We start from the raw sequence: 12,658 nt of genomic DNA on the forward strand, positions 1-12,658 counted from the left end.
AAAGTATTGCCCTTTCCTCCTGGGACACCCTATATATACAGTATATATATATATATATATATATATATATATATATATATATATATATATATATATATATATATATATATATATATATATATATATATATATATATATATATATATATATATTGATTATGGATTTATTCGCGTTAATAAAAGTGGTGCCTCATTTCAGGCCAGTTTCCCCTCTTACTTTTAATTGGTGATATATTGTGCTTGATTGTTGTTTATTTTCTTCATTCAACTTTTGATTAAATATTCAAAAGATTTCATTTTCTTTGAGGTCAATCATTTCGCCTTCCCTGCACTACATCTAATGGTACATTAATGAGCTAAAAACAATGGACATATTGCCTGATATTGATCTGAAATTTTGTTCTCGAATTAAGCTTATTTTTTTGGAACAAATTTGAAGGTGGTCGTAGCGCTGAAAGGAAGCATTCTGCACTCAGATTGATCTATTTGCTTTTCGTCTTATCTTGGTATCAGGAATCACCTTCCAAGCGTTGTCAACCATGCACATAAACACCCTACATATATAATTATATGCACGAAACTCACACCCTTTTTGACATCCTATTTGTCTAGACAGTTATTTGTCTTAGTGGTTTCTTTAGTGCTAATGATTCATTAGTGCTTCTTGCTAAGTAATAGTTCAATAGTAATACTACAGAGGTTGTTCAGTCTACATTTGGCCAATTTCGACTTACCTAAAAATTTAGAAGAATCCATGGCGCCAGGTCTGTAAATGCTCGATTTGTTTCCCTTGGTTCCTAACGATAGCCCGACAGCGTAATTTCCACTGTAATAGGCTTCTCTGAAAAACTGGGAGGGGAATCTTGTCCCATTCCCTTTGCACAGCTTTCCAAAGTCCTTCCACAGTTGTCACACACCGTTTTCCCAAAGCCCGCTTCAGCAATCCAAATCCACAATAGTCCATAGGACTTGCATCTGGAGATTTAACAGGCAATTCATTGAAAGGTATCACCTGTATACCACTTGCCTCCTCCATCTCCCTGTAGAACGCGAGGGACGATCGTGAGGTATGTGATGAGACCTTGTTCATGTGAATGCGCACCAGATTGGCGTGGTTTCCGTACATTGTTGGAGTCTCATGCTCATAGATCGGCCGCATGATCTGCTTCTGAAAATACTGCGAATTTATGTTGCAATTCTTCGCCACCCTACGAATCTTCAGTTTACCTCGGTAACAGTAGCCAGTAATGACCATGAACCCTTTTGGGAAGGATTCTTTACAGACACGGACCCACCTTCTGAAGTTCTTGGCGCTTTTCTCTCGGTACATGATGGCTCTCGGTTTGCCGCAGTCCGATGCTGTTCGTACAGCTTTCGGGCGTTACACTTTCGTTCCTTTTAGTGGGCAACCGTGAGAAGATGGCCGTGAGCTTTCATGACTTTTTCCAGCTTGAGTTGATGGTGTAACGTCCGGCTCACAGTCCCCAAAGACACGTCAAGACGATTAGCCATACACCTTTGTGTTGGCGGATTTTCTTGCATTGACATTTTGTGTTCCTCTGTATGGTGGAGGTGGCCTTGGTGCATTCCCGCTTCCTAGGAAACTTCGTTGGTGATCTAAATGGTGGAGCTTGGTTGCCCTTGTACATTTTAATAACATTTTTTATTCCACTTAAACTGATGTTGCAACCATTCTTCTTGCACTGTTTTCTAATGACAGAAACACTAAAGTGGGCGTCATAAAGAGCCGCAACATAGCCTTCCCAAAACCGGCTTAGTTTGGGCGGCATTTTAGTCACAGAGCGGAAACAAATACACTTGGAAACAAATTTAACACAACACTCACAACAATGGTCCTGTTTTCGCCGTCCGCGTCGAAAAACAACTCCGTTCTCAGGAAGCCACTGCACAACACTGCAGGACGCCACGAGCCAGGTCGGGTGAGTCAATTCTGCCCGGGAGGGGGAAGGAACGAAATCGACCAAACGTAGGCTGGACAACCTCTGTAATGCAGTGCAACAAGGACCATCAGACTTTGCGATACTAGGATTAAAATATTAATATGTTAACGCAAAAGAATGTACGAGGAATGATCAGAAAGTAATGTTACAAAGACTGCTATGAAATGTGTATATATTATTTCATACAACCAATACTGCCAACAGATAGAACATACATTAGGTTATTTTCTGAAATAGTTTCCATATCGGTTGAGCCACTTGCCGTATCGTGTGATGAGTTCGAAGATTCCCTCCTGGTAAAAAGCCCGTCCTTGCGTGTTTAGCCACGTTATCATGAAGTGTTTCACCTCCTCGTCTGAAGCCAAGCGACAGCATGCTGGGCGTTTCTTGAAGTGCGGGAACAGGTAAAAGTCGCTTGGAGCGAGGTTCAGGCTGTAAGGAGGATCGTCGTTGATGTTCCAGTGAAACTGCTTAATGTCGTGCTCAATCGGCCATTGCGCTTCTCGTCGGTGACATTTTCTCTACCAATCGCAAACTTTGGACACCATTCTGCGACATACTAACGAGACATTACAGTTTCTCCTTAAACGTCTACCAGCTGCCGCTGAATTTTAGCCGCGGTTACATGTTTCGCTCACAGAAATCAATTACTTGAGTGGATTTCTTCGCGAGACCAATTTTCCAAACGAGTCGACATTTGTGTTTACATCAACTTGCGTCGTAGATGGCGGGAGGCTGAAACTCTACACAGATGCCAACTCCATGTATTACAATTACCGCACACTCCTCATTCCTATATAATAGACGAAACTCCAGAAATATCGGGCTTGTAACCTTAGTTTCTGATCCTTCCTCGTATATTGCACTGGTAAGCGATCTAATTGGCGCGAAATAAGGAAGTTTTCGTACACAATTGATTCGAATCTTGATTAAGGATAAGCAATATAATGGAAGCGTTTACCTCTTTCTTTATGGAATTGGCCTCAATGAGAAGCTTCTTCAGTTCATTCAGAGATTGGTTGATTCTCGCCCGGCGACGTTTTTCCATCAGCGGCTTACGGATCTGTTCAAGTAAAACACAAATATTTATTTACTTGTAAAAGGCATACAGGATTACAAACCTACAAATGCCTTATTAACATAATATTTCAATACAATACCATTATTCTATAGGAAAATAGGCAAGAAAGGAAAATAAGCTAGCTACAAAGACAGAACGAGAAAACATAAAAATTACAAAATACGAAATATAATAAGTAAAAATACAACAGGATAAAAATTAAATGTAAGTATAACACTTTCCTGCAACTTGTACATATATTATAAATGCATGAAAACTAACTAACTCTATGGCTTATGGAACCCGGAGGTTCAATGCCGAGTTCACAAAAGCTCTCCACTGACTTCTACTCTTAGCCAATTGGATCCAGTTTGTACTTTGTATTCCAATCTCTGCGAGATCCGTCTTAATATTGTCCTCCCATCTGCGCCTAGGTCTCCCTAATGGTCGTTTTCCGATTGGTCTTCCAGTCAAGACTCTGAAAGCGTTTCTACTTTCTTCCATTCTAGGTACATGACCTGCCATCTAAACCTCCTAGACTTGATGAACCTAACAATGTTTGGTAAACTGTATAACTGTACTGTATGTAGTTCCTTGTTATGAAGTTTCCGCCATTCCCCATTCCCGTTCCTCTTGGGTCCGAATATTCGTCTCAGGATCTTGTTCTCAAATACCTTCAGTCTGAGTTCTTCCCTCAGAGTAAGTGACCATGTTTCGCAACCATACAGAACAACAGGCATGATTATCGTTTTATATATTTTAAGTCTCAAATTCCTCGACAGAATTCGCGACGACAAGAGATTTTGAACCGAATAGTAACACGAATTCCTCGCTATTAGTCGACATTTAATTTCTTCGTGAATATGATTTTCGTTTGTTAATATTGATCCTAAATATTTGAAAGTATCCAGTTTATCAAAAGTATTATTTAATATTTTAACGCATTCATAATTTGCCGTATTACGATCCCGAGGCACTTCCATGTATTTAGTTTTCTCTGTATTTACTTCTAAACCCATGTCCCTGCAAACGTTTAATAAGATCTCTGGATTTATTTCTGTTATTCTCCTATCATCCCCTATTAAATTTACATCAGCATATGCCATAACCTGGTGAATACCGTTTAACTCTAGGCCCTGGTTGCTATCTTTGATTTTCCTTACAAGGTATTCCAGCACAAAGTTAAATAATAATGGCGACAACGCACCTCCTTGTTTCAGGCCATTGTCGACGTGAAAGCTCGTGGACAAAAATTTTCCTACCCGGACCTTACTTTGGTATTCATTTAAACATATTTTAATTCATCTAATTAGCTTTCTCGGTATTCCAAGTTTTGTAAGAACGTTGTATAATGTTTCTCTCCTAACCGAGTCGTACGCCTTTCTAAAATCAATAAATAGTTGATGTACCGGGGTATTGTATTCCCACTTTTTTTTTCGAGTATTTGGCCAATAGTAAATATCTGGTCGATAGTTGATCAATTTCGTCTAAATCCGCACTTATAATTTGCAATAACACTGGCCGACGTCAGTTTAGTTACAGAAAGGAAAACCTCTGATTCTGACTAATTTCATGATGCTGAATTCGAAGTTGATTACCGTTTTGCTACATTAGCTCGTATTTTGGCGTTATGCATCGTTGCCAATTTTGCCATTTTGTAAGGATGGCTTCAGTTGTCATCGAAATAACCGGTCTGACAATGCTATTTGAGTAAGAAATAAATTAGATTTCACTCACTTGGCGACAGATAGGATTCCCCTTATTGTTCGTATATATATATATATATATATATATATATATATATATATATACAGATGGTAATCAGAAAAATGGAAACACCTGAACGAAATTGCAACTTACCAGATTAATATGGTGTCGACCCACCTTTCGCCTTCAGAACAGCCTTGATGCGACGTGAGATGGAGGCATAGAGGTCGTGAATGGTAGCTAGTGGAATTTTACACCATTCCTCGTGCAGGGCATCGGCCAGTTCTGTGAGAGAGGATGGAGGTGGAAATCGTCGCCGGAGTCGTGTTTCCAAGACGGACCACAGATGTTCAATTATATTGAGATCTGGGGATTGGGCGGGCCAGGGGAGGTGTTGAACATCATCCCGATGTTCCTCAAACCACGCTGCAACAACGCCAGCTGTGTGAATGGGTGCATTATCATCCTGGAAGTTGGCGTCATTGTCCGGGGACAACATCCGGACACTAGGATGAAAGTGGTCTCCTAAAATTGCGACATAATCGTTGGCAGTGATTCGTCCGCTAAGTGTGACCACATGACCCAATGAAAACCATGATATGGCCGCCCACAGCATCACCGAGCCGCCGCCATGTTTCACAGTTGGACGGAGACACTGCAGATCATAAGCTTTTTCGGGCGTTCTCCACATATAAACACGGCCCGTGGTTGGGAATAGGGTGAAAGATGACTCATCCGACCATATCACACGTTTCCAGTCCTCAACGGTCCAAGTTGCATGGTCGCGGCACCATTTGCGGCGTGCGAAAGCGTTATGGTCCCTGATGAGCGGTTTGGCCCGTGCAACACGACCCCGTAAATTTGTCATGTAATTCGCGGCGGACTGTGATTGTCGAAACAGGGTGGGGGAGGTGCTGATTGAGTTCCTCCGTCACTTGCTCCGCAGTGGCACGACGGTTCTGCGTAACAATGCGCTTTAATACCCGACGTGACCTGTCACTCATGATTTTCTTCCGTCCACTGTTCCGCTTCCCCGATGTGGTTTTCGTGTGTGTTGTGTAGGCCGTCATCACCTTCGACACTGTCCCACGCGACACACCTAACACAGTAGCCACTACCGTCGCACTCACTCCACATAACCGCGCACCAACAATTTGCCCTCTTTGAAAATCTGAGAGGTCTCCCATTTTACACTACCTCCGTCTGCTGCAGCCACTGGACACTGCGGTTCCACTGCGCCTGACGTAGTATGGAGACTGACCTAACACACCACCACCAGCGGTCCGGTGCTGCGGGCGCCACGACACCACTGCCAACCCATATATCTGACGTGTTGAAAACTACAGGCGTTTCCATTTTTCTGATCACCATATGTATATGTATACAACAATGAATACCGGGAGGACGGAGATTATAGAAATGCTTGACACTTGTGTCCCTCCCCCTCCTTTGTTTGTTTGTTTTTAGACCACTGAAACCGGTTTTAAAAAATAGGGTCTATGTGGCAACAATGAGCGGCACGATGACGCGGGCGAAAAAAGCGCCGACTGAGCCGTTATTGCGAGGCTCAGTCTTGCTCTTATGCATTGCAGTAAGTAATCTCTCCAGTGTATAAGTATTTTGTCGGGAGAATTGGCTTGGAATTTTTACGGCAGTAACTTCAGTTTTATTTTATCGTATTTTTAGAACTGTTTGCCTGTGTTTTCAGTATCTTTTAGTGATTTTATGGAATAAGTGGTTGTGCTGTTGCTCTGTTTCGCTTTCCTGTGCAAAATGTCAAGTTCTTCCAGCAGAGGATGTAAAAACTCACCGGACATATTTTGTTATATCTGTGGCGTATTTATGGTTAAGTCGCAGATTAGATCGATAAATGATGACGTTAGGAACAGGGGCGTAAATAGGGGCCGCGGAGGCTCCGCATTGCGGGGGGGCTAAAGTCATCAGGGACCCCCAAATCGTGAAGTTGGACGTAGAGAAGGGGTCCCACTCCACGCTGTCTGTGGGGAGGTCCCGAAATTTTTAGTTACGCAACTGGTTAGGAAAGCATATTATTTTTATTTTGGCTGCAAGATCGGTGATCAAGATAAAAGTTGGGCCCCTCATGTGTCTTGTTTGATGTGTTATGCGACTCTGACTGCCTGGCTTAAAGGAACCAAACGAAGGATACCTTTTGCTGTTCCGATGATATGGAGAGAACCCGGAATCATTATGATGATTGCTATTTCTATATGACGAATATAGCAGGAAGTAACAAGAAGAAACGACGTGCCATCGAATACCCAAACTTGCAATCCGCGATCAGACCAGTGCCCCATGGAGAAAATTTACCTGTACCTGCTCCTTCAAAAGATTGGGAAACTATCGATATTAAAGCGCCTACAGGAAGCGATGAGGACACCAACTCAATATCTGCAGATGAAGATCCGAGAGACAGTTCCTTCCACGTAAAAGATGAGCCTCACTTCATCCTACAACATGGGTTGAATGATTTAGTGAGAGAGTTACAACTTTCGAAAGAGAAAGCTCAATTTTTGGGTGCTAGACTCAAAGAGTGGAATTTAGTGGTTCCTGGAACTACTTACACTCACTACAGGAAAGCGAACGAGCCCTTTTCGAAATACTACAGAATAGAAGGTTCCTTTGCGTATGCACGGACATGAATGGTCTGATGAATGAATTAGAAATTCAACATAATCCATCCGATTGGCGTATTTTCATAGATTCGTCTAAGTACAGTCTGAAAGCAGTTTTACTTCATAATGGAAATAAGCTGCCGTCTATTCCTGTGGCATACTCTGTTTCGATGAAAGAGACTTACGAGAATCTCGCACGCATTTTAAATCGTATTAACTACAAAGAATATGGTTGGCAAATTTGCGGAGGTTTGAAGGGTTCTTTCAATATTACTTGGTCTGCAAGGTGGATTTACAAAGTACTGTTGTTTTTTTTGTATCTTTGGGACTCAAGAGCCACAGGAAAACATTTTTGACAAAAAGAGTGGCCCCCCAGAGAGACATTTACGCTCGGTACCAACAGTGTCAAGTATGAGCCTCTGATCGATCCAGCCAAGGTGCTGCTTCCACCTCTTCATGTTAAGTTGGGCCTCATGAAGAATTTCATAAAAGCTACGGGCAAAGAAGGTGAAGAATTTAAGTATCTTAGACAGTCTTTTTCAAAACTAAGTGATGGTAAATTAAAAGAAGGAGTTTTCCCAGGACCTGATATTTGCAAACTTATCCATGACGAATTGTTTGAACAGAGTTTAAACAACAAAGAGTTAAATGCCTGGCGTGCTTTCGTTCAAGTTGTAAAAGGTTTTTTGGGCATAACTAAAGCTCAAAATTACAAGGCTCTGGTGCAGCAACTTCTGGTCGCATATGAAGCTCTGGGATGTCGCATGTCTTTGAAAAATCCACTTTCTGCACTCCCATCTCAACTTCTTTCCAGAAAATCTTGCAGATCTAAGCGACAAAAAGGGAGAACGGTTTCACCAGGATATAAGAACGATGTAAACTCGATATCAAGGACGTTGGGACCTTGCAATGATGGGGGACTATTGCTGGTCGGTGAAGAGAGAGGATCCAACATTTCATAAAAGAAAAAAGTAAAGCAGATGGTGTTATTTGCAGCTCTAAACATTAGACTTTATAAATTACTCTCTGTTTGTAAATGCTAATAGGCTTACACTAACAGAATATATATAGTTTTTTAGTGCTAATACATAAACAGAATATATAGTTTTTTAACTGATTTGATTCAATAAATTAATTTTAATAATTTTTAAAACTAAATGTTCTTGACCACCTGTCGAAACGAAGTTGATTCCCTTTCGGCATGCAAACAGCTCATTTGCCGGTACACTTCATGATAGCTCATTTTCCCTATTATGGTAAATCTGTCAACTATGCGATACGCAAAAATGCGAGCTAGTGTAGTAAAATGGATATCATATTCATATTCAGGGACCTAAAATTAGTCAGAATCAGTGAGTTTTGTTTCTGTAACTTTTCAAAAGTTTAAAAACGTCGGCCTGTGTAATTTCATCTGCGTATTGAGTCTATCTTGCTAATAGAATATTTGAAAGGATTTTGTAGAATGTTGACAGAAGAGAAATGCCTGGATAATTATTACAGTCAGTTTTGTCGCCTTTTTTATGAATTGGAACAACGATTGATTCTTTCCACTCTTGTGGCAATTCTTCCTTGTTCCAGATAAGGAGAATGAGTTTGTGTATCTTGTTTCACAGTTTTTCGCCTCCAACTAAAATTAACTCAGCCGGAATTTCATCTACACCCGGAGATTTGTGTTTCTTTAATTTCTTTATAGCGGTTTCTACTTCTATTCGGTTGGGTTCTGGAATATACGGTTCTGCGGTGTGTATCTCCTTTTCTCCACGCACATTAGTTTTTGGCTGCGTGTTCAGCAAATCGTCAAAGAAATCTTTCCATCTATTTAAGATGCTATCCGTATCAGTGAGAACTGTACCGTCAGCTTTAGCACGAGGTTGATAGCCTTTCTTAAATTCGCTGACCCCTTATATATGTCCCGAATATTTTTATTTTTACTATCATAAATGCATTAAGATTGTTAATTCCAATCCATTATTTTATAATGTCAAACATATTCTCAGTACGTATTGGTTATAAAAAGGACATAGCAATAGTGTTTTAATTAGTGCTATTATCCTCTGCAGTGTACACATTAAAATCAAAATCAAAAATCCATAAAACATTAACCCAGACAGCTCCAAATCTATACATAATTTTTGAACGAAAATGTTGTTCAGTATCAAAAAATGTATATCGACACAAAATATTTTTTGTTCTAGCAATTTTTATGTTGAGTAGTCCTTGAAAATGAAACATAAGAGATCATAACTAGGCCTAAGGCCTGGTACATATAAAGAAACATGAGAAAGAGTAATGAAGGACTATCTATTCTATTGTTCAATAGGTTTTTTCAGAAAAATCAATGACAATACTGATCGGTGAACTCTGAGTGAAGTTAGTCTAAAGTATTCTCTTAGTATAGTACTGGATAAACAATATGGGCAATATCTAGTATTAACTTTGTGACCGTCAGCATGGCCACAAGGTTGCACTTTTAAACAGACTGTGTATTTTCTTAACTTTTAATCATCATGCAAAATTATTATTTTATTCACGGAAAAGGAGGTTATTTTTCTTGCTTGGCTCTGAACGCTTCCGAGCTGGTGAGAAACTGTTCTTTCTTTGCCCGCAGATGTTCCTCAAACTTATCGTCTCTGACGATAATACAAAAAAATCGTTGTTTCTGAACCAAACTCTTATCTCATTAGCAAAGTGCTTTAAAACAGCAAATTTTTTTTCTTTCCCTTAGTAAAGTTACCAACTCATGGTTTTCACTACAATAATTATTATAGTTAAAAATCTTTTTAAACACGAAGTTGTTAGAGTGTAAACAAGTGCGCGTTAAACGTTGCATTCCCACGCATTAACGTTTCGTCATCTCAACTATCGTGAGAACAGTGCTCGCAGCCTGCATAAATCCAAACAAAATAGCTAAGCCACACAATTGCCAATGTGCATTCATTTTTACTAAACTGCTTTATATCAAACTATGAGGTAAAAAAATCCATCATTTATGGACTAAATCCTCAAAGTTGGTCTGCAACACTTGTTTAATTGCAATCTCCAAGTTTTCGCTCCCACGAAACTAAAACACGTGTTGCCAGATATAAAAATATACAAACTTTTGTGTTTCTCTTATTAAATTTTATAATACACTGCCAACCAGAAACACGATAACCGAAATTTCCCCAAGTGTTGGCAGAAGCAAGGAGTTGGCTTCTAATATTGAGTAAAAAAGGAACGTAAGTCTCCTGCGGACAAACTTACTTATATATTAACATGGGACAGCTCCGGAAAAGTATTAAGTATTTAATAAAATTATAATTTCAGCATCAATTGCAAAGTAAGCAAAACGTTACTTGCATAAATACTTTATAAGTGCATCATCTTTAAAGTTGCGGAGCCTCGTCGGAAGTCAATGTTCCCTCCAATCCCCACACTCATTGTCCCTATTTCGCAGTGAAAGCCCAACTTCAATGTAAATAGTAATTTAGTGAAAGTGATTACAAATATAACAAAAGGGCTATATTTTCAGTGTCTTCATTTACCATATATATATATATATATATATATATATATATACGTAATATTAAATGTTTTATATTTCTCAAGTGTGTGCGCAATTTTATTCGCTCAAGCATTCATGCTATATTAAATAAAAATTTTATGTTATTCATATCTTTTCGTTTACTTTGTACATATAGATATCTATTCAATAAATAAAAATTCACCCAAGGTAATGTTCTCTTTCTTATTTGTGTGTATGCAAATATTTATAAATCGTCAGCTTGCCAGTCGCGGGTGTGCTGGTGCTGCCAATGTAACTAGAAAGGACCGTGGTCTTACACAGTATGCTAAAAGGGAAGTTGATGATGAGAAATCTGCTTTTTGTCCATTTTTTCGTAGGAACATTCTGGAAACAATTTGCAAGTGGACTAACAACAAAGGTAGGATAAAATTTCCAAAGGGAACATAATTTTCAGTTTTCTGGAAGCAAATATTTGCTACTTGTAATCTAATGTTGTTATTACGTGCATTTAAAAGGTCGACTATTTCATTATGCCTAAAAATTAGAACTTCTGTTTGAGCTCATATAAAGAAATAGTAATACTGCTAAGTTACCATATTTCTAGTATACGGTATAACTACGATAACTACGAAGTGTATTTTATTATTTCTTCATAAATACAGTGCAAAAATGACATTGTTTAGTATTTCGTTGTTCATTTTCTCTCAAAAATTTAATTATATGGCTAGAAGGTCTCAATATATTAATGTGGGTCCATTAGACCCGACTGGTACACAAAGGTATAAAAATATGTCTGGAGTTCCAGGGTTAAAATACTTAGTATTTTTTATTATAAATTCTAGCAATTTGTTTGCATTACTTACTAATTCCTTGTAGTGAGTTGTAAAACAATTTTGTAGAAAAATAGATTCCAAGATCTTTAATTGAATTAACTTGGTCGACTTGATAATTATACATTGAGTTATTTGCTACAAAATTGTTCTTCCTTGTATAAGACAACTTTACATTTGTTTATATTTACAGTAAATGAATTTCTACCGAACCAGGCAAATATGTTATTAATGTCTGACTGTAATATTATTTGGTCATGATCATTGTTAATTGTTCTAAACAATTTTAAGTCATTAACAGAAAAAAGATACTCTGAATCCTTGACTGTGTCTGAAAAATCGCCAATCATAATTAAAAATAACAACGGACCAAGATTAGACCCTTGTGGGTTTTCTGAAGTAGTAACGAATTCTTGAGAAGCTCTATTATTGAAAGATACAAATAGGTATCTTTTGTTTAAATAGAAGCAGAAGAACTTCAATATTTTATTTTGGGAAACCAAAGTTGTATATCTTTTTTACAAGAATCTCGTGATCTACTTCATCAAACGCTTTTTAAATATCCATATATATCACATCCACACGTCTATTTCCATTCAATTGATCATAAATACATTTTACGAAACTTAATAAATTTGTTGTTGTTGATCTTCCAGATACAAAACCATGTGTAGTTGCAGTTGCAATATTCCCAATTTGATATGTTCATATATTCTGCGATACAGAATATGCTCAAATACTTTAGCTATCGAATTAATAATAGAAATTGGTCTGTAATTCGAAATTGCGGATGAACTTCCTGATTTTAAAATAGCAGTAACAGTGGATACCTTCCACCTACTTGAGAACTCACATGTTCTCAAAGCAAGATTGTGAGGTTGTGGAGTTATTACTTCAGCTCAACCCTTAGTAATATATGCAGAAATACCATCTGAATCAGCCGATCTTTTAGGCTTCAACATT

General features: G+C 38.6%; 1 protein-coding gene across 1 annotated transcript in view; it reads right to left on the reverse strand.

The window, feature by feature from the left end:
- LOC145671238 (protein hairy-like) overlaps window positions 1-12,658 on the reverse strand; it is a 66,881-nt gene that overhangs the window by 23,357 nt on the left and 30,866 nt on the right. The window contains exon 2 of the mRNA XM_081740139.1: window positions 2,922-3,023. Coding sequence (XP_081596265.1) covers window positions 2,922-3,023 — 102 coding nt within the window. The remainder of the gene's footprint in view (window positions 1-2,921; window positions 3,024-12,658) is intronic.

Source organism: Thermobia domestica, chromosome 15 (genome assembly GCF_964235325.1).
Source record: "Thermobia domestica chromosome 15, izTheDome1.hap1.1, whole genome shotgun sequence".
Taxonomy (NCBI): Eukaryota; Metazoa; Arthropoda; class Insecta; order Zygentoma; family Lepismatidae; genus Thermobia; species Thermobia domestica.